The sequence below is a fragment of the Mya arenaria genome, chromosome 9 (assembly GCF_026914265.1).
Source record: "Mya arenaria isolate MELC-2E11 chromosome 9, ASM2691426v1".
NCBI lineage: Eukaryota > Metazoa > Mollusca > Bivalvia > Myida > Myidae > Mya > Mya arenaria.
This window is the reverse complement of record NC_069130.1, coordinates 71439901-71461934: the sequence shown is the minus strand read 5'-3', so window position 1 is coordinate 71461934 and position 22034 is coordinate 71439901. Positions and strand designations below refer to the sequence as shown.

The window sequence follows — 22034 nt, the reverse complement described above, 5'->3', positions numbered from 1 at the left end:
GGTTAACAGTAATTTTGTTGTTGTTAATTTGCCATAAATGGTATATTTAAGCGGAGCATCACCTTGCTTCAAAAGATTAAACGTTTGCGCTGTAGACATATTTGCCTCCATTTTGCTGTACGAAATTGATGGATATGTTTTGGTGCCAATTCGTCTTTGCAGTTTACAGTGAACCACTTGCAAACTTATTTGCTTAAAAATATATTGGTTATGATTGGCCAAATACAATGATAACAGTGTTGTTTCCTGAAAAGAAATTGGTTGTCACATTTTGCGGTGTAATGACAAAAAGTGTAAGAAATGCCGTTCAAATCAAGCAACAAAGTTGTATGCGATCATAAAATTTCGAAAAGGTTTAATTACGACATTTTATTGATTTGTCCTCACTGGCGTTTCAAAGGGAAAATGATAAGCTGTTTCTTCGGACGGAAACACGCGGTGACATATTTGCAACCATTAAACTTAACTGATGAAAGGGAACGTGGTGATTTGAATGCTTTTTAACAACATGTAAATTAATGTGCTTTGCAAATGTGTCGATTTTGTTTGATAAGCTCTTATTAAAATAAAGTTAAGCGTTGGCAAAGTGGTAAATTGATTTTGTATTGCTTGCAAAATGACTTAGTTGTATGAAAAGGGTAAAAACAATATTTATTTAAGAGCAAACGTTTGTTATTGTATATTTGACACACTTGTATGATTAAACAGTCCCAGTGTGTGGTCTTATGTAGTGTGGTCCTATTTAGCGAGGAATGACATGAAACGCTAAAACACGTTTGATGCGATCAAAATTTATGCGAACATAATTTTGGAAAAGGTCTAGCAACAATTTTCCAAAATGACCAGAATCGTAAGAAATGTTGTTGGCAAATGCAATCACTTGTTTCCATCGTAAATTCGGAAAGTTAAACTGCACCAACTAGTTCTTTTGCCTAAACTGATTATCAAACGGATAAATATTACATTGTTTTTCGTACTGCAAAATCACGTTGACCATATTTTTCAACATAACATAACATAAGGTTTATTTTCGATGTAAGCATATACAGCTTATTATCGCATACAAAATATTATTACAAACATGCATGAAAATGGAATGTATAACAAATAGCATACAAAATGGTAAACCGCAATTATCGCGGGAGTGCGTAAATACATAGCTATATAATATATATCACACAGGAATGTTGATTAAAGAATTTCTCACTTTCAACATTAAATCGGTGAAATGAAAATTTCGGTTTGGCCAACCATACAAAAAAAATCAATTGTAAAAAAGTGTACGAAAAGGGATTTAAAAAAATGCAGTTTATTGCTTTCAAAATTACTAATTTATGAAAAGAGTATAAAGTTGTGTTTGAAAGGAAACAATTGTATAAGATTATGAATTTCGGAAATATTTAACCGTGAGATTTTTTGTACAAAATGACATTCAAACGGTGGGTGTCGATACTTCATCTCCAGGCTGCAAAATTATGGTGGAAATTTAAGCGATTATTAAACTTGAAATTTGTTGTTGGTGATTCGGTATTAGAATGTTTAGCCGTGTTATCTACCATTGTACATATATATTGCTGTTGATTCGGTATTTGAATGTATTATTAATTATAACCACATGCTAATGGTCTGTTTCGAAATTTTGTCGGTTTTGTTTTACAACAGATCAAATCCAAACCCATATTCAATGTATGCCAACGTACGAGTTTGATAAAAATTGTTGTGGTCGTTTCAAAAACACTAAAATATATGAAAAAGGAAAAGGATATTGGTCCCGAACAAACTCTTTTGTACTATAATTGCAGTACGGTTTCTAATTGTTTGGTCTAATTTTGCGGGAAATAAGATGAAACGCCTGCGATATATATTTAAGCTAATTAAACAATTAATACGAACTTTTTAAGAGGGCTAAACTTTATATATTTTTGCCCTAAGAGGCACTGAAATGAAGGTAAAAAATGCGTCATCCGAATTCAAAAGTGATAGTGGCCATATTCTCAACATTTAGTCTTAACATTAGTCACGACATTAATCCCTACATAACATGTAGAAACACGTGTGGAAAATGATTAAAATGCGTCCGTTTTGGTTTTTAGATATATACCATTATTAAAAGATATAGGTAAAACAAGTGTTTTTGTCGATGTGGCGGATCCCTAGATGATAGAAAACATACTACCAACACGGAATGAAAACGCATTACGGGGCCTTTTTAGACGCAAGTACAAATGAACTCATTTAAGATAAGGTTAAGGTTATTTTTTTTTTATCAAATACGCTTGTATTTTTTTAAAAAAACATTTGATGAACGGTTTTTTAAAGCGATTTTGTCCCAATATCTTGTACTATCGTTTGTGTTCCATTCGCGAAAAACGACATGAGACGATACTATGGCGATTGCAGTTTTTGAAAAATGTTTAATTGCACGAGCCCTTTTTGATGTCGCGCTTTGCTGCGCAATATCTTTCCAGTTGGCAGGTTGTTCCGGATACGACAGGCGATCGGTATTTCAAAAAAAAAATCTGAAACTCTAGGTTTGTATGAACTAACAGCTACTTATAGACATCAATAGAGAAATAAAAAAGGTTAAAACGAAATTTTCCCTCAATGTTTAAAGCTTCGATCTTACTATAAGATTAAACTATATATGATGCAAAGAAGAACTTAATTGCATGAAGATCACTACATGGATGTGCAATACTTTTCAGCTCCACGCGTAGGGCTACGGCGTCCTAGTTACCAGAACCACCCGTGTGCTGTGTGTCTTAATGAGACGAGAATATGTCATTGCATGCAATGACGGTGAAATTTCTTGGGGATTTTTCAGCCCTCCCTTTAAAAGATTCTTATTCAAGACCAATGAATACACATGTATAACAATCATTAATTTTGAGTGAAAAACCTTTAACAACTTAATTCAGACTGCATTTATTTAAAATACTAATTATTGATAACAAGATTGTAACCGTGTATTGAATAGCTGAAAACGCAAAACAAAGAATTAAGTGATTGGTGAATGCTAAAGAGTTTCCTATGATCTTCAATAGTTTCATAAGGTAGAAAAAACGTGTTTTCTGCACATTTCTTTGAAATTAAACTCGTTATTTCATAAGAACCATTGTTTTCGACATTTATTCATCCTTTCTGGTAGATTAAGACAATCGAATTAATTGCGGTAAATCTTATTTGGGAGTGTGCATCTTTAAATAATGCGCGATGTAAGAGCTTGAAGGAAAACGTATAGAACGTGAGAACTATGTGTTTAAGCCAAACTTTTTCAACAACAAAGTTCGGGTAATAGAAGAACGAAAACCAGGCGGTCGGGCATAGGTACTCTACAATTCTGCGTTGCAGTTTTATTCCATGACATAAATTCAAAAGGTTTTCTTTATCTAATTGTTAAAAAACTTCAACAATGGATATATTAGCAGACACAGTGGCAAGTCGTTGATTGAGATCTCGTTCGATACACATGGTAGCTAATCACTTTTAGTGTAAGTGCCAGTAGAGTTTTTTTCATGTAAAAACAAACAACAGAATGTGTCGTTCAAGGTGTATAAGATGCATACCTTACTTTTACATTATCAAATGGTTTTAAGTCCTGTTGTATTTTCAAGATAAGCACCAAAGGCACAATTATTATGATCTCACATAGAAATCTAATAATTGAATCTGCAAGTATGATTGTTTTACTGGGGTAAATCAGATCTTGACACATAGGATTCCTTTCCAAGTTAGGTAATACCTATATTTTTGAAAATAGAAAAATCTATGTTCATGGAATAACTTGAGTGACAGAATGCAATGATATTGTTTGGAATATTTTACTGTTTTAAGCAGTGATGAGGAAGTTGAATATGATGTACAGCAGTTCAGCTTTAGGTGCGACATATGTCACCGTTTCTATAGGGCCTGCTCTGTTGATATAATCTAATACTCGTTAAGGGTCATCATTGGAAAAGTCGCACTTCGTCGAACAATACCAGCTCTCAAGGCAACGAATGAACCGAATGACGGAAGTTATTTATTCTTTCTTGTGTGGTTCCCATCTTATACAATTATTCTGTCTGTGTGAGAAATTTAATTTGCAGTTTAGAATCAGTGTATATATGCATGTGTATGTGATAGTTAATTCCCAGTGATTAATATGAATCGCTAACTCTTTCATTAAACGTTTTTGGTCTGGAGTTGAGATTTTCTCATTCTGACGCCATTCATAGTATAAGGGTTGGTAAACAATAAAAAAACAAGACCTTTCGCACATAAATGCTTTCCTTATATAACACATGTAACTCAAAGAAGGCCTATATGTCATCATAACATTGACATGCAGCGTTATTCATGACATATATGATAAAACAACAGCACATTAATCTCATTGATATAAATTATAAACAGATGGAAAGAAATAGCAAGCGATAATCACAATGGTTTTATCGTATGTCAAATCCATACACATTTTATCGGAGGCGATTTTATTTCAACACCATTAGCATGCGTAGGACAACTACAAACATGGCAAAACATTTTGCGCCGTAACCCACGATCGTAGCACCGTTTACAGGAGGAGTAGCATTGTTACCGGGTGGAGTAACATTATTAAAGGGGCAATCATCGAAGGAACCGTCGCTTGGATTCTCACAAAACGCATAACACGTTTCAACCATCCAGTTAGTGTATTCGACGTTCAGACAGTTATTCCCAATCATTGTTTGACGCTTGAAAACTCTCCTGTTCCTCTTTTGATCATAACCAACAAACTCGTATCTAACGTTCGACAGGTCTCGGCGGTTACGTCCGGGAGGTGGAGGTCCCTGTCCTGGTAAATTTCCACCGTTGGTATTTCCATTCCCTTGCCCCATAATTGGTTCCCCATGGTAGCAGCCGAGCAAGTAAGGGAAATCAGTGGTGGCACGGTATTTGTATCGTCCGTCGGAGTCGATGTGCCCATGGCATTCGTCTAGATCTGATGTGGCCAAATTGTGCCCATTGCCATCCATCGGTCCGTATATCGGATAGCCATCAAAGGCAACGCCGAGGAATTTATTACGCAAGTCATCGCCAGTGTAAATGCAGGCCGGAAGTTTGTGGTAGTGATAGGCCCCGTTTGCTGAGGGATGACCGGAACAGTCATCAAACGTTTCCGCACAGTCACCCTCAACAGCGTTGTTCCCTTGCCCAGTATATGGATTATAAAACGCCGCCCCACTAAGTGACAATCCTATAGCTCCGAGTTTAACGCAAGCCGGAGTTTCCGAAACGGTAGCATGTTTTGGAATGTTGAAGCTATAGTTCTGGTGGCTCGCAGTATTTGGGTTATTACCCCATCCTCCCTCGAACGTGTGGTTTGGGTAACCATGGTGCTTTATGGTGATGGTGTTGTTTGTATGAACCACGATCTCGATTCCTGCAGCTTGCATGGTCGCAATTTCGTCTGACGTCAAAGCGTCCGTCTGCGCGTAGACCGCTGGAACCCAACAAAGACAACCGATCAAGATGCCCGAAACGAACGCCGTCGAAGACTTCATATCTACCTGCTCGTAAAATAAATTGTTTTTAGAATAACATTGTAATACATATATATTTATTTTTCACATTTCGTGAAAAAAAATATTTTTTAATCAGGCTCAGGATCAGTGTGTGTGTATACCACGTGACAAATTGCGGCATAAACGCTACGTCAGAAGGCAATATTTTGCTTCGAATTAAGACTTTAAACAAAGATTACTTCGCTATTTCTTCACCATTTTAAATGAAACAAAGCGCAGTCTATGCCGCTTACGGAGCCCCGCCTTCGGTCTTTTACTTTTTGATTGAGAGTTCAGTGTCTTAAAACACCTCGACAAACCTTTTCACACTACGGCCGTCTGACGGAGCACTGTCAAAACATTATTTTGAAAAACAGGTTTGTCGAAGTGTTTGATGAAACTAATCACCTTATCAAACTCCGGTTATAAAACGAATGCGGGGCTATTATGCCCCTTGTTTAATCTAAAATGGTGTAGTAAAGGAAAAGTTATATTTAATTTAAGTCTTCATGTTAAGCGAAATGTTGCCTTCCGACGTAGCATACGTATATGACGTAATTTATCACGTGGTTTACACACATTGAGGATACAGTACACATTTACTTCATATTATAAAAGAACTTAAAAATTATTGACATACATATTATTACTGAAATAATTCATCAGAGAATATATCTATACTTGTTTAGTTAACTCTATTGACGCTTTGGCCTTACTAAAGTACTAACAAAATTAGGGTATGAAAAAACGCCTTTGTCCGAAAGGCCAACCAAACGATTTGTGTAGCTTTGCATCAATACAGAACGGGACAGCATTGTTTTTTCACGGATCTCTTTTATTTAGAAATGATCGATGTAGCAAATTGTCAAATAATCATAATACTATTGCCGCCTCGAACCTACTCAGCAATCAAATTTCAAAGAACACATTTTTTTGTTATTTTCAGCGTGTAATATGTTGATTTTTTGAAAATTAAGGAATTTTTGTTTGTAAAATTTCTTCGTCTTTGAACAACTTATTTTCTGTATAATAAAATTTGAAGAATATATGACCCGTTTTTTATCCGCGCAATTCAGTATAAACATTCAGAAAAAAAGACGTAAAAATGTTCTTTTAAAATAATTATTTCATTTTTATTTGTATTTTCCCCCTCTTTTGAACAACTTATTTTCTGTGATGCGGTATAATTTTGGCTCAGTGTACATATATTTTAACAAAATTGTAGACATGAATGTGCCTTGCCTGGACACATTTTAAAAGTGGAATATGAAATATTTTTACTTTATAGGAAAAATGGAAATTTGATATTATAATTGTAATTCTAGTCCAAACAAAAGAGTATGTGACTCGGGTGAATTCAATTTAATCATGAAATTTAAATCGTAAGAACTGACGACAATCCTTTTTCAGCCGCTGAAAACAATATCTCTTTTTATATTGAACCAGTTCAGGAACACACTATCAAATGATTAATACTTATGTGAAAAACTACACAAACAAGTTCAGTAGCCAAAAGTTTAAACCTTAATTATAAACACGATTTACAAGTTACAAAATATGTATACACCAAAAATCCGTAAAGTTCACGAGTCCTTTAACTACGTTAAATAACTACATTAAATTAAATCCTTTTTCTCTGTAAAGAACATATATCTACCTTTTCCCGAAGTCTTTGCGATCAGAATATCCCAGTGAAACAAAGTCCGGTGTTATACATGGAAGTTCTTAATGACGGCCGGAATATTGACCATAAACAATTATATAGTTCACTACCACGTTTTTGTTTGGCTTCATATACTGATCAAAATAATAAAGCAGCGACACACATATGTGAAAGTATGACATCATGGTGTCGTATGATCAAACTACAGCATCAACGTTATATTGTTTGTCGATTAAGCTGGTATTCCATGTGCACGATGTCTGCTTCCGTTTTCCGCGTACGTCAAACCCGAACCAGTGAGACACTGCTGTGTATATTCAATGCGTCATGTTCGCATCCGCTCCGTTTCCGCTGTTCGCGTTTGTGGACATATCCACGGTTCGGCTTAGTTTATTACCATATAAATAGTGACAATAATTATATCTAACAAAACGTTTTTAAACTAGAACGCTAAAAAACATTGTCATGAAGTAAAACATTTAGTTTCAAAAGACGTGGGCACAAAACGAGGTTCAATGACGTGCCGTCTTGATAGCTCACTCGTAGAGCGTCCTCTTGGTGTGAGAAAAGTCCCGGGTTCAAACCCAGACCGCGTCGTACCGTAATACGTTAAACATTGGTATCACCATTGGGGAATTGGGAGAACTCAATACAAATTAACTTGTTCAGCCCAGGAAAGTTGTCTCCCGTGTATCGAATTTTTACATCCGGCACTTTCAAAAACCTGGTTACGTCTCTTCGGAGAGCTAGGGTACTGTATCCGATCCTGCTTGTGCCTCGCTGTAAAACCCAGTTACGTCTCTTCGGAGAGCTAGGGTACTGTATCCGATCCTGCTTGTACCTCGCTGTAAAACCCAGTTACGTCTCTTCGGAGAGCTAGGGTACTGTATCCGATCCTGCTTGTGCCTCGCTGTTTCTTCTGCTTTGCAAATATCTAGATATGTCTGGGAACCGCTGGTATCGCCCGTATTTTGTTTTTGGCCGGCTTACGTCGTCGCCTCTGTAACGGCGTAAACGCTATCGACTGCTATAGCTGTCATCGTAAAACTACCCCCCCCCCCGAACCTTCCCTATGACTACGTATACATTGATTTTCTGGTTAATTAACTTCTTAATCTGATATGCCTTACATTGCCATTACATGACTGGACATGCTTGAAAGAAATTAAGTTCTAGTAGAAAATATTGCGTTTTGTTTAAACGGAAGCTGACACTTGCACTTTTTATAAGTGGTATAAACTTCTTGCCATAAAATGAAAAAAATGCTTTGACTTGGAAACGGACGGATGGTGAAATAATTTGCCCTCAACCCAGGCATTGACATGACGCTAATGAGATGTAATATGTAAACGCTCTCAAATCTCAGCCGTACTTAGGGGCACACTATATAGCTTCACACTTGAAAGGTGTTTTGAACTAATTTGACTTTGACGATCAAATAAAATAAGCATAATTATGATTTGTGTACAGTTAAAATAATTGTATTTTGAAATGAAGCGAAAAATATATCGCTTTGTCATTTTAATTTTGCGCAGTATATTTATGAAACTTTTTCTGTCGCGTTCAAATCGTGACTGTATGTTTATAAATATAAACTGCACAGTAATATTAAGCCTTAATCGTGACAGGATCGCTTTGGTCGACCCACTCTCAATACGGGTAGCAAATAACAATCGACACAATGGGTATATGATATGTTACAAAGCGTCATATAAAGCACGATCTGGGTCACGGTAAGGTGTGTGGTTGTATGGGCGTAAAGTTCAGGAGATGAAACTAGTAGTCAAAAATGTAATATTATTTGCTAAACAACAATTCGTGTTAGTGATCTTCAGTTCGTGTAAACTACGTCGAGGTACGATATTACCATAAAAGGTAATGATGCCGTATGTTTACTGTTAACCTCATCCGAGGTTAAACCAGCAGTAAGGCTGATATAAATTGGTAGCCCACCGACCGTTTACCAAAAGTTTGTGAAATTGATACTTATGTAATGAAACGATTTTCTGTCGTTTTATTAATTAGGAAGAGTCCAGTGTCGGGTTCTTGAGAAGTTGAGTAAAACATACACTCAGACTACGAGAATACCAACTGACTAGACTACCACGTTTAAAAACCTTGTTTTATGTAACAAATGACGTTAATAGTAATATAGTATAATTGTGTCAGTTGCTAAGATACACCAGGTACATTTTTTACAAAGCATATTACGTTCGGCCATGTCTGTTGTGAGGATGTATTCATGTTGTTGTTTTTAAGCTGGCTTACGCATACAGTATTCTTTTCTTTAATAAGCCGACCGGTCTCGCTTGCTGCTCATCAGGGTTTATAATTATATATACATTACACGTAGAACATATGTATATTATACATGTAAATTATTTCAGTAATAATGGGATAATCATTTTTACCGCATGATTGTACATGGAACGTCAGCGATTGTAAATTTAAGTACATGGACATGTGCCTCAACCAAAAGGTTTCAATGTCGTTTTTGTCCTTATTTCTGAACATAATAAATTATGTTTGGCTGATTGGTGTGTTTTGTGGTAAGTTTGGTGCACTTTGTCGTATGCTTTAAGTAGTTTTGGCGCACTTTGTCATTTGCTTGTAGTAGTTTTTGCGCACTTTGTTATTTAAGGAGTAGTTTTGGCGCACTTTGTCATTTGCTTGGAGTAGTTTTGACGCACTTTGTCATATATGGGGTAGTTTTTGTGCACTTGGTCGTATGTTTAGAGTATTTTGTCGTATGTAAAGAGTAATTTTGGTATATTTCTCGAATGTTTGGAGTAGTTTTGGTGTACTTTGTCATATGTTTAAAGTAGTTTGGGTGTACTTTGTCATATGTTTAAAGTAGTTTTGGTGTACTTTGTCATATGTTTAAAGTAGTTTTGGTGTACTTTGTCATATGTTTTAAGTAATTTTGGTGCACTTGCTCAAATGTTTGGATTGTGTTGGTGCACTCTGTTATATGTTTGGTGTACTTTGTCATCTGTTTGGAGCAGTTTGTGATTTGACTGTAAGTCGCTGTATGCCTGAAGTTTTGTCATTTTTGAGTAGTGCATTTGAATAAAAAAAAAATAATCACAAGCTAAAAACCACTGTCATAATGTTTTTTTTTCAAAACTCAGCTTCAGTATTTGAATATTTTAGTCAACTCCTAAAATTGCTCACACTTTGACAGCCCCGAGTTCTGTACATCATGTTCAATTTTGATGAAAACATAACTAATGGCCAAGGGAAAAAAATACACAGGTAGGATCAAACTTATAACAACCTTTTTATGCATCAATATCAACAACTATCAACAATATTCATCTTAAAAATTCACAATATATTAACAATCACTATAATTTCATATAAGCGTGTAATTACGTAAATAAGGGAATCTTAAAATAAAATAATGTTGATCACTTACATACAATCTGTTAGTGATACAAGACGCATCATAATGCGACGAAAACCAGGTTTTCGATTTATGCCATCAGAAAGTTTCGGCAAATTGAACGAGTGATGGATAGGCATACTTATGGACACAGATAACTCCATTTACTTCCCTATTTTAACACTAGACCTTTGATAATGATGAATCAGTTTTGAAGGTTTTTGAAACAATATAAAAGTGATTTTTTATGTATATCAATCTTTTTGTTATGTTGTTTAGATGACATGGCAGCCATCAGTGAAATTTTGAGCTAAGTACCCTTAGGAATGGATAAGTTAAAGCCCAGCAAGCCAAAATACAAAAAGTTTTGACCAATGACAGTTAATTTTACCTTGACCTTTAAAATTCTAAATATGGGTATTCACACATACTCCAGCTTCTCACAGTGAACATTTGTGCCAAGGTATTTCCCAATGTATGACCAAGTTTTAGCCTTAACACACTAAAATTTCAAGGATTTTTACAAATAACTATTAAGTGTGACCTTGACCTAAGACGCCGACAGTCGCCTGTTCATTGATATACCCCAATCTAATAACCAAGGTTTTCCAAGGGAAAACACATGGTTAACAAATAAAAAATAATTACTAGTACTAAATCTGTATTCTAAAATACAAATATTCAATATGTTTGTAGAAATTTTAAGATCAAAATGTGATAACTCAAAGAAAATATTATGAATATGTAGGTTTGGATTGAATATAATATATTGTTCTTTAGAATCCCTGTTTTAATTTCATGGGCATTTGTCTAGTACATTAAGAGGTCTTAAAACACTAAAGTCTGTCATAAAAGATGTTACATCGTGAGAATTTTGGCCAAAAGAATAAAGCACCACTGTGAAACTGATTAAGAACTGATCTATAAGATCAGATCCCTATTTCTTGAAAACTCTTCAGTGTAAAATCATAAGCGTCTTAATTTATTTAGCCAAATTATTTACTGAAAGCTGCACTCTCACAGATTGACCATCTTAACAACTTTTTTATTTTTTGTCTTGGAAAGAGCAAATTTTTGCGTAAATATCTGCAAACCAGTGATATAAGATTGCTGACTAAAAATCAGATCGTAGACTTTCATATTTCCGTTCGAAAAACGCATAAATCATTATTTTTAGTACTTAAATATAAAATTCTATCTGATTATTGTCAGTACTCTTATATAACTGGTTTCTATGGATTTTCGCAAAAATTGGCTCTTTCCAAGACAAAAAATAAAACATTGTCAAAACGTTTAATCTGTGAGAGTTCAGCTTTAAACTTGATTTTTAAATAATAAAAACTTATGTAAAATGTTTATAATAATGACAATTTGAATTAAAATCTCAGAAATATTTGTTTTGCGAATATTGAACAAATTATTCTTATACAAAGAGAATGTGCTTGGCTTGATCCTGTTATAACGACATAAGATTGTTCGAGAAATCAGGGCCAGGTCAAAGAGTTATCCAGTTTGCCAGATGAGCCATTCAATTGGCCGGAATATCTGGGTTACAAACATGTGAAGCCATCCTATCATCTGTTCTTGAAAGAACATACGATTTGACAATAGAGAGTAAGAATACATACACTTGTCAGAGTTGGGAGCATAAATGTTTAAACTTACATACTTCAATGAGTTATGTAAATGTAAATACAGAATGCTGAGACATCAGGTGAACCCGTAGACATATGTTACAACCCGGTATATCTTAAAATTAAAGTAATTTGTATAAGCATTATTCATGAAATTGCTGTCTTTCAATACAACTGTTCCTGTAACATCTGATTGTATATTTTACCTTTAAAAAAGGACAGGTATATTATATTGGCAGTATGGAACTTCCAAATGGAACATAAATAAACATGAAATAAATAAACAAGATGATTGCTAATCACACAAAAAGCAAATAGATTGGACCTCTAAATTTAGACTGTTGCAATAAAGGACATGCTTCAAGCTCACATCTAGTTATCCTACAGAACAAGTTATCATATTTACACTTCCATTGCGTTTCTTTGGATGAACGAATATGCACGCATATGCAGTTATTTATCCTTAATTTAACATAAAATACAAAACAATTAAAAAACTGTGCAATTGAAACTTATAGTTGAGCATTCATGCAGAATGACCGCTTGGACAAAATCGTGCAAATTTCCCTAGAAGCGCTGGCATGCTTCATGGATTTGCAGGATCAGACTCGGGCATTCATACTGCATGAAAAAACAAACAATCGGAATCAATCCTTCAATAACATTAAAACAAATTTGTGACATGTTAAAAACAATTATAAAACACATGTGAGACATTCTCGTTTTCTTTTTGAAAGTAACTCAATCAATTCAATGTATATATTAACTAAACTAAACTATAATAGTATCAAATAAGCACAATGAAAACAGAGACAATTTTTATTTAAACACTTAGTATGGTAAACACTTTAAAAAGGATTTGATTTACTACGGTAAACACTTTAAAACAGATTTGATTTACTACGGTAAACACTTTAAAACAGATTTGATTTAATACGGTAAACACTTCAAAAGTAATATGATTTACTACAAACATTACAATGGTAACAAAAATATGGTTATGTTATTCAGCCATCACAACATCATTTATTTTCAAGATTATGCCTTAGAAATTCTAAACAATGGTCCATAATCTTAGTTTTGATTGGTGTACATGTATGTAAGTAAATGCAATTCCAGATCAGTTCATATAAGTGTACATCTCTGTGAATGTACTATTTTATGTTTTAAACACATACTTCGATAATCTTGTGCTTGTGCATCAAATGTGAAAAATGCGGGCACTTGGTAATCAATTCATACAAATGGACTAAATTGTGAATCATTTATACAATAAGGTTCTCATTACAAAGTCTAACATGAAAGATTATTGTTTTTCCATTAGATTTAGAATGATAGATGAATAAGCATGTTTGTTGTTTAATAGGTCATGGTTTCTCATTTTGATGTTTGAAAGTAAAGAATACTGGGTTATGCCCTCGTGCGTCGGAACTCTGATCTTTGACTGACAACAATACACAGTTATGTCTCTTTTATATTGTGTTAAACAGGTTATGCTAAAAATTACTACTTTAAACCTAAAGCTACAATACTGAACAATAAAATACCGGTACATGAATTTAGTTCATTTAGATTGTAACAGTCGTTTTGGCATGAAAGTTACACCGAAGTATGATACAAGTACAAATATAGACTGACTTGCATGTTTAGTTTCTATAACAATAAGTAATGTATATAAGGGCCAAATACAATACAATATGATATATCAATAATTCATGGTGCACACCGATATGATAACATGAGACATACATATAAAATATTTCACATTAGACAAGGAACATTGTTATACATGACTGAGAACAATCTCTCTAATCACAGTATAAACACACAAACTTTCCCTCATCATTTCCTTTTTCAAAATATTTTGTTGACGTCAGCACCAACATGAAACATCCCTACTTAAAACGTGTCATAAAAATGCCATTTTTTACATGTATATTCAATCTTTCAAGGTCAAGTTCATACCTGTATGCCATTTTCATGACATTCACTTCTACCCGTGACCTTTCTTAAGTTTAGTTCAAGGTCAAATATTTAACTTCAGTCTAGTTCAAAGTCAAATATTTCAAAGTCGAGAATTTCAGCCATCTTGATTTCACTACCACACAACACATTTCTTGTCAGGGTTCATTGGAGAGTTTTTCGGACACTTATATGCCTTGGCAAACTCATAAGAGTTTGATAATGTCCCGATTACCCTGAAAGAAAAAAACACCATTGAAACTAGAGAACAAGAAATGAATAACAACAATAGACCACTGGCTGAAATGAACACACACTTGTGTGCTTTCAAGTTAAACAGTGGGCGTAACTTGACACACATTTTAACCTGTTATGTGACATACCACACTGGCAGCCTGTTATGTGACATACCACACTGGCAGCCTGTTATGTGACATGCTACACTGGCAGCCTGTTATGTGACATGCTACACTGGCAGCTTGTTATATGAAATGCTAAACTGGCAGCCTGTTACGTGACACACTTCTCTGGAAAATTTATATGTGACACACTATACTGGCAGCTTGTTATGTGACATACTACACTGGCAGCCTGTAACATGACATGCTACACTGGCAGCCTGTTATGTGACATGCTACATTGGCAGCTTGTTGTGTGACACACTACACTGGCAGCCTGTTATGTGACACCCTATACTGGCAGCCTGTTATGTGACATGCTACACTGGCAGCCTGATACGTGACATGCTACACTGGCAGTCTGTTATGTGACACGCTACACTGGCAGCTTGTTATGTGACATGCTACACTGGCAGCCTGTTATGTGACATGCTACACTGGCAACCTGTTATGTGACATGCTACACTGGCAGCTTGTTATGTGACATGCTACACTGGCAGTCTGTTATGTGACATGCTACATTGGCAGCTTGTTATGTGACAATGCTACACTGGCAGCTTGTTATGTGACATGCTACACTGGCAGCCTGTTATGTGACATGCTACATTGGCAGCTTGTTATGTTACAATGCTACACTGGCAGCTTGTTATGTGACATGCTACACTGGCAGCCTGTTATGTGACATGCTACACTGGCAGCCTGTTATGTGACATGCTACACTGGCAGCCTGTTATGTGACATGCTACACTGGCAACCTGTTATGTGACATGCTACACTGGCAGCTTGTTATGTGACATGCTACACTGGCAGCCTGTTATGTGACATGCTACATTGGTAGCTTGTTATGTGACAATGCTACACTGGCATCCTGTTATGTGACATGCTACACTGGCAGCCTGTTATGTGACATGCTACACTGGCAACCTGTTATGTGACATGCTACACTGGCAGCTTGTCATGTGACATGCTACACTGGCAGCCTGTTATGTGACATGCTACATTGGCAGCTTGTTATGTGACAATGCTACACTGGCAGCTTGTTATGTGACATGCTACACTGGCAGCCTGTTATGTGACATGCTACATTGGCAGCTTGTTATGTTACAATGCTACACTGGCAGCTTGTTATGTGACACGCTACACTGGCATCCTGTTATGTGACATGCTACACTGGCAGCTTGTTATGTGACATGCTACACTGGCAACCTGTTATGTGACATGCTACACTGGCAACCTGTTATGTGACATGCTACACTGGCAGCTTGTTATGTGACATGCTACACTGGCAGCCTGTTATGTGACATGCTACATTGGTAGCTTGTTATGTGACAATGCTACACTGGCAGTCTGTTATGTGACATGCTACACTGGCAGCTTGTTATGTGACAATGCTACACTGGCAGCCTGTTATGTGACAATGCTACACTGGCAGCTTGTTATGTGACATGCTACACTGGCAGCCTGTTATGTGACATGCTACATTGGCAGCTTGTTATGTTACAATGCTACACTGGCAACCTGTTATGTGACATGCTACACTGGCAGCTTACTATGTGATATGCTACACTGGCAGCTTGTTATGTAACATGCTACACTGGCAGCCTGTTATGTGACATGCTACACTGGCAGCCTGTTATGTGACATGCTACACCATGGAACCTGTTATGTGACATGCTACACTGGCATCCTGTTATGTGACATGCTACACTGGCAGCCTGTTATGTGACATGCTACACTGGTAGCCTGTTATGTGACATGCTACACTGGCAGCCTGTTATGTGACATGCTACACTATGGCAGCCTGTTATGTGACATGCTACACTGGCAGCCTGTTATGTGACGTGCTACACTGGCAGCCTGTTATGTGACATTCTACACTGGCAGCCTGTTATGTGACATGCTACACTGGCAGCCTGTTATGTGACACACTACACTGGCAGCTTGTTATGTGACATGCTACACTGGCAGCCTGTTATGTGACACACTACACTGGCAGCCTGTTATGTGACATGCTACACTGGCAGCTTGTTATGTGAAATGCTACACTGGCAGCCTGTTATGTGACATTCTACACTGGCAGCCTGTTATGTGACACGCTACACTGGCAGCTTGTTATGTGACACACTACACTGGCAGCCTGTTATGTGACACGCTACACTGGCAGCCTGTTATGTGACACACTACACTGGCAGCCTGATATGTGACATGCTACACTGGCATCTTGTTATGTGACATGCTTCACTGGCAGCCTGTTATGTGACACACTACATTGGCAGCCTATTATGTGACACACTACACTGGCAGCCGGTAACTTTTTCACTTTAAATTTAAACCCTAAATCAACTGGAGACTGTATCAGCGAGGAACGTAGGAGTGGTTTTATGCCCAGTTAATATTTTCAACAATAGTAGATGCATAATTGCTCCTAGGATCATTGATGATATGGACACCTATGCTACATGTATATGAATTCTCGAACCTAAACTCTCCTGGGCTGTGAGGATCACTGAGAATTCCTAGATGGTCAGCTTCTTTTGTACTTTTTGAGCACCACACCTGAAATAAAATAACAAGATTAAGAACAATGTTAACTTTTAACAGAATCATTGTCATTACCACTTGATCTTTCTTTGAGCTATGGGATCAGTGCATAACAATTAATTGTCCGCCTCTTTCATATTTTGTAAGATGCATACCTTATGTGATAAAATGTAGATAGAACATTGAATCTAAGAAACAGATCAAATACTCTCAAACTGTGAACTTGCATATTTCAAACTGCGAACTCACATATTAAAAACTGATAACTCATATATTCAACACCTAGTTCTTACATGTGCAAAACTGAGGAAGAACAGCTGTCTGTGTGTGAGATTTACCGCTGGTAGAGGGAGCTCCTCCTCATGTTTGGACAACCAGTCCTCGTATGCCTGAAATGGAGGTTAGCATATTAAACAGTATTGATGCTAATGGCAAGATTAGTTTAATGTCACAATAATGAACAAGTAACATAAGTCAAAGACCTTCATTACAAACATAATACATCAAGTTTTAAAATCTATGTTCACGTGATTATGAACCATCTAACATTCACAGATATCCAGCACTATTCATTAACGAAGTTGCAAGTGGTTATCAAAGACTCTGAGCCTTCTGTTCAAGACTTGCATACAATAGTCGCCAGTACTCACTACATAATTAATATATTATATAATCTACCTATCTCATTTTTACAACTGATTTTTATATATGTTTAAAAGTAATTTAATAAGCTATGTTATATAAATTTTGATATAAACCAATTAAAGTATGCTAAAAAAACAAAACCATATAAAAGTTCTATAATAGGATCGCACAGGCATTGTTGGGTTATCATTTGTAACTGAATTTTGCACCAAAATTGCTATAAAAAATATCGTCATTTAGAAAGTTTGAACCATGATTTCATTGTATTGAATTGTTTAATGAACTATCCATGCGACACTTATGTGTAAAATGCCACAAGAGGAGTAATTCACAAGAAGGATTATTACATGATATGCTGCCTTCAATCCCCCATTGTCTGCAATATTTTCTCCTAATGTCTGCTTGCCTCGTATCTACAAAGAAAATAAACCCACAAATATAGCAGCACAATCTTGCCCTGAACAAATTCTTGAAAGGTATGCATAGTTTTGACAAGGTAACTATTAATTACATTTCAAATCGGTTTTTGAAGTTGAGAATAATTCATTTTCAAGGAAGATCAATTGCGATTTTATTGCTGTGCTTTCCATACTCTGCAAGAGTCCCTTTAAATGCATTGAATAATGAGCATACCGAATCTATGGTTTAAGAAAAGAGCTTTTTTTTGGCAGTTTTCCAAACAATTGAGATCTATTTTATTGTGAGTTATCTTATATGACTCAATTGAAGGCATTGATGCCAAAATCAACTGATTCTGAGACAAAAAATAAAAGTCAAAACTGACAGTCTGTGAGAGTGCAGCTTTAAATATGTTTTTTTTTTCAGTATTAAAGCAAGAAATTCACACCAGATTTAAGGTTCATTGTCTAATTCCACTTCTGTTCATTACTTCTTGTTTAGTTGTAATATTTGTATGTGTTTGGAAATAAAGATAAGACCACTCACATTTTCATCATTCAGCTTATAGGCAGAATACTGGTCAATCATACACTTTGTACGTTCTTCAAATCTCTCCACCGATGCCACGTTCCACCAGGGACGTAAATTACCATACTTGTCATATTCACGACCTAACAAAATAAGAAGTAATTATACGCAAGAGCACCACAAGCAGATGCCAACGCTCACTTGGAACTATTTTCCAGCTGGACCTTGCTACACATAATATTATGCAAATTGTCTCTACCAACATTACATGTTTAGTAAGTTCCATATGAACATTTTTGTAACCAAAGTTAAAGATTTTGCAGGCTGACTGTTACGAATGAGCTATAGATTTTTTTTTAAGTCATTAAACACACACATTTCCATTTAAATGCTGCTGCCAATCTTATGTCTTTCAAACAGCAAATAATTATATTTACATTTCTGCTGAATATCTTACCTGTTCAATTTACATAATTTAATAACTAAACAGTTCATATATTTCACAACAAGCATATACTTAGCTACTAAATAAGAAATTGTTTTCACAACGACAGTTTTATATCTGAAATAGCAAATTCTAGGGTACAGTTTCCAAAGTAGCAGAGTAAAACACTAACTGGCATAGCCTATCATGGTAATAGCGTCACCGGTATAGCCTATCATGGTAATAGCGTCACCGGTATAGCCTATCATGGTAATAGCGTCACCGGTATAGCCTATCATGGTAATAGCGTCACCGGTATAGCCTATCATGGTAATAGCGTCACCGGTATAGCCTACCATGGTAATAGTGTCACTGGTATAGCCTATCATGGTAATAGTGTCACTGGTATAGCCTATCATGGTAATAGTGTCACTGGTATAGACTATCATGGTAATAGCGTCACTGGTATAGCCTACCATGGTAATAGTGTCACTGGTATAGCCTACCATGGTAATAGTGTCACTGGTATAGACTATCATGGTAATAGTGTCACTGGTATAGCCTATCATGGTAATAGTGTCACTGGTATAGCCTATCATGGTAATAGTGTCACTGGTATAGCCTATCATGGTAATAGTGTCACTGGTATAGCCTATCATGGTAATAGTGTCACTGGTATAGCCTACCATGGTAATAGTGTCACTGGCATAGCCTACCATGGTAATAGTGTCACTGGCATAGCCTACCATGGTAATAGTGTCACTGGTATAGCCTATCATGGTAATAGTGTCACTGGTATAGCCTATCATGGTAATAGTGTCACTGGTATAGCCTATCATGGTAATAGTGTCACTGGTATAGCCTATCATGGTAATAGTGTCACTGGTATAGCCTATCATGGTAATAGCGTCACTGGTATAGCCTATCATGGTAATAGCGTCACCGGTATAGCCTATCATGGTAATAGCGTCACCGGTATAGCCTATCATGGTAATAGCGTCACCGGTATAGCCTATCATGGTAATAGCGTCACCGGTATAGCCTATCATGGTAATAGCGTCACCGGTATAGCCTATCATGGTAATAGTGTCACTGGTATAGCCTATCATGGTAATAGTGTCACTGGTATAGCCTACCATGGTAATAGTGTCACTGGTATAGCCTATCATGGTAATAGTGTCACTGGTATAGCCTATCATGGTAATAGTGTCACTGGTATAGCCTACCATGGTAATAGTGTCACTGGTATAGCCTACCATGGTAATAGTGTCACCGGTATAGCCTATCATGGTAATAGTGTCACCGGTATAGCCTATCATGGTAATAGCGTCACTGGTATAGCCTATCATGGTAATAGCGTCACCGGTATAGCCTATCATGGTAATAGCGTCACTGGTATAGCCTATCATGGTAATAGTGTCACTGGTATAGCCTATCATGGTAATAGTGTCACTGGTATAGCCTATCATGGTAATAGCGTAACTGGTATAGCCTATCATGGTAATAGTGTCACTGGTATAGCCTATCATGGTAATAGTGTCACTGGTATAGCCTATCATGGTAATAGCGTAACTGGTATAGCCTATCATGGTAATAGCGTCACTGGTATAGCCTATCATGGTAATAGTGTCACTGATATAGCCTACCATGGTAATAGTGTCACTGGTATAGCCTACCATGGTAATAGTGTCACTGGTATAGCCTACCATGGTAATAGTGTCACTGGTATAGCCTATCATGGTAATAGTGTCACTGATATAGCCTACCATGGTAATAGTGTCACCGGTATAGCCTATCATGGTAATAGCGTCACCGGTATAGCCTATCATGGTAATAGCGTCACCGGTATAGCCTATCATGGTAATAGCGTCACCGGTATAGCCTATCATGGTAATAGCGTCACCGGTATAGCCTATCATGGTAATAGCGTCACTGGTATAGCCTACCATGGTAATAGTGTCACTGGTATAGCCTACCATGGTAATAGTGTCACTGGTATAGCCTATCATGGTAATAGTGTCACTGGTATAGCCTATCATGGTAATAGTGTCACTGGTATAGCCTATCATGGTAATAGTGTCACTGGTATAGCCTATCATGGTAATAGCGTCACCGGTATAGCCTATCATGGTAATAGCGTCACTGGTATAGCCTATCATGGTAATAGTGTCACCGGTATAGCCTACCATGGTAATAGTGTCACTGGTATAGCCTACCATGGTAATAGTGTCACTGGTATAGCCTATCATGGTAATAGTGTAACTGGTATAGCCTATCATGGTAATAGTGTAACTGGTATAGCCTATCATGGTAATAGTGTCACTGGTATAGCCTATCATGGTAATAGTGTCACTGGTATAGCCTATCATGGTAATAGTGTAACTGGTATAGCCTATCATGGTAATAGTGTCACTGGTATAGCCTATCATGGTAATAGTGTAACTGGTATAGCCTATCATGGTTATAGTGTCACTGGTATAGCCTATCATGGTAATAGTGTAACTGGTATAGCCTATCATGGTAATAGTGTCACTGGTATAGCCTATCATGGTAATAGTGTCACTGGTATAGCCTATCATGGTAATAGTGTCACTGGTATAGCCTATCATGGTAATAGTGTCACTGGTATAGCCTATCATGGTAATAGTGTCACTGGTATAGCCTATCATGGTAATAGTGTCACTGGTATAGCCTATCATGGTAATAGTGTCACTGGTATAGCCTATCATGGTAATAGTGTCACTGGTATAGCCTATCATGGTAATAGTGTCACTGGTATAGCCTATCATGGTAATAGTGTCACTGGTATAGCCTATCATGGTAATAGTGTCACTGGTATAGCCTATCATGGTAATAGTGTCACTGGTATAGCCTATCATGGTAATAGTGTAACTGGTATAGCCTATCATGGTAATAGTGTAACTGGTATA

The 22034-nt window shown here is 36.6% G+C and overlaps 2 protein-coding genes across 4 annotated transcripts in view; both read right to left on the bottom strand.

Moving 5' to 3' along the window:
* Positions 1 to 4251: 4251 nt before the first annotated feature.
* LOC128203056 (uncharacterized) lies at positions 4252 to 7324 on the bottom strand. The gene is made up of 2 exons (XM_052904310.1): positions 7183 to 7324; positions 4252 to 5531 (listed from the first exon to the last, which is right to left on the bottom strand). The coding sequence occupies exon 2, from the start codon at positions 5523 to 5525 to the stop codon at positions 4473 to 4475; it is 1053 nt and encodes a 350-aa protein (XP_052760270.1). The 5' UTR covers positions 5526 to 5531; positions 7183 to 7324; the 3' UTR covers positions 4252 to 4472.
* Positions 7325 to 10444: 3120 nt separating this feature from the next.
* LOC128246863 (endothelin-converting enzyme homolog) overlaps positions 10445 to 22034 on the bottom strand; it is a 53413-nt gene continuing 41823 nt past the window's right edge. For all 3 annotated transcript variants that reach the window (XM_052965355.1, XM_052965353.1, XM_052965354.1), the window contains exons 18-22: positions 18699 to 18823; positions 18101 to 18166; positions 17402 to 17497; positions 17047 to 17123; positions 10445 to 14405 (exon numbers count right to left, since the gene is read on the bottom strand). In XM_052965355.1, the coding sequence (XP_052821315.1) occupies positions 14306 to 14405; positions 17047 to 17123; positions 17402 to 17497; positions 18101 to 18166; positions 18699 to 18823 (464 nt within the window). In that variant the 3' untranslated portion in view covers positions 10445 to 14305. The remainder of the gene's footprint in view (positions 14406 to 17046; positions 17124 to 17401; positions 17498 to 18100; positions 18167 to 18698; positions 18824 to 22034) is intronic.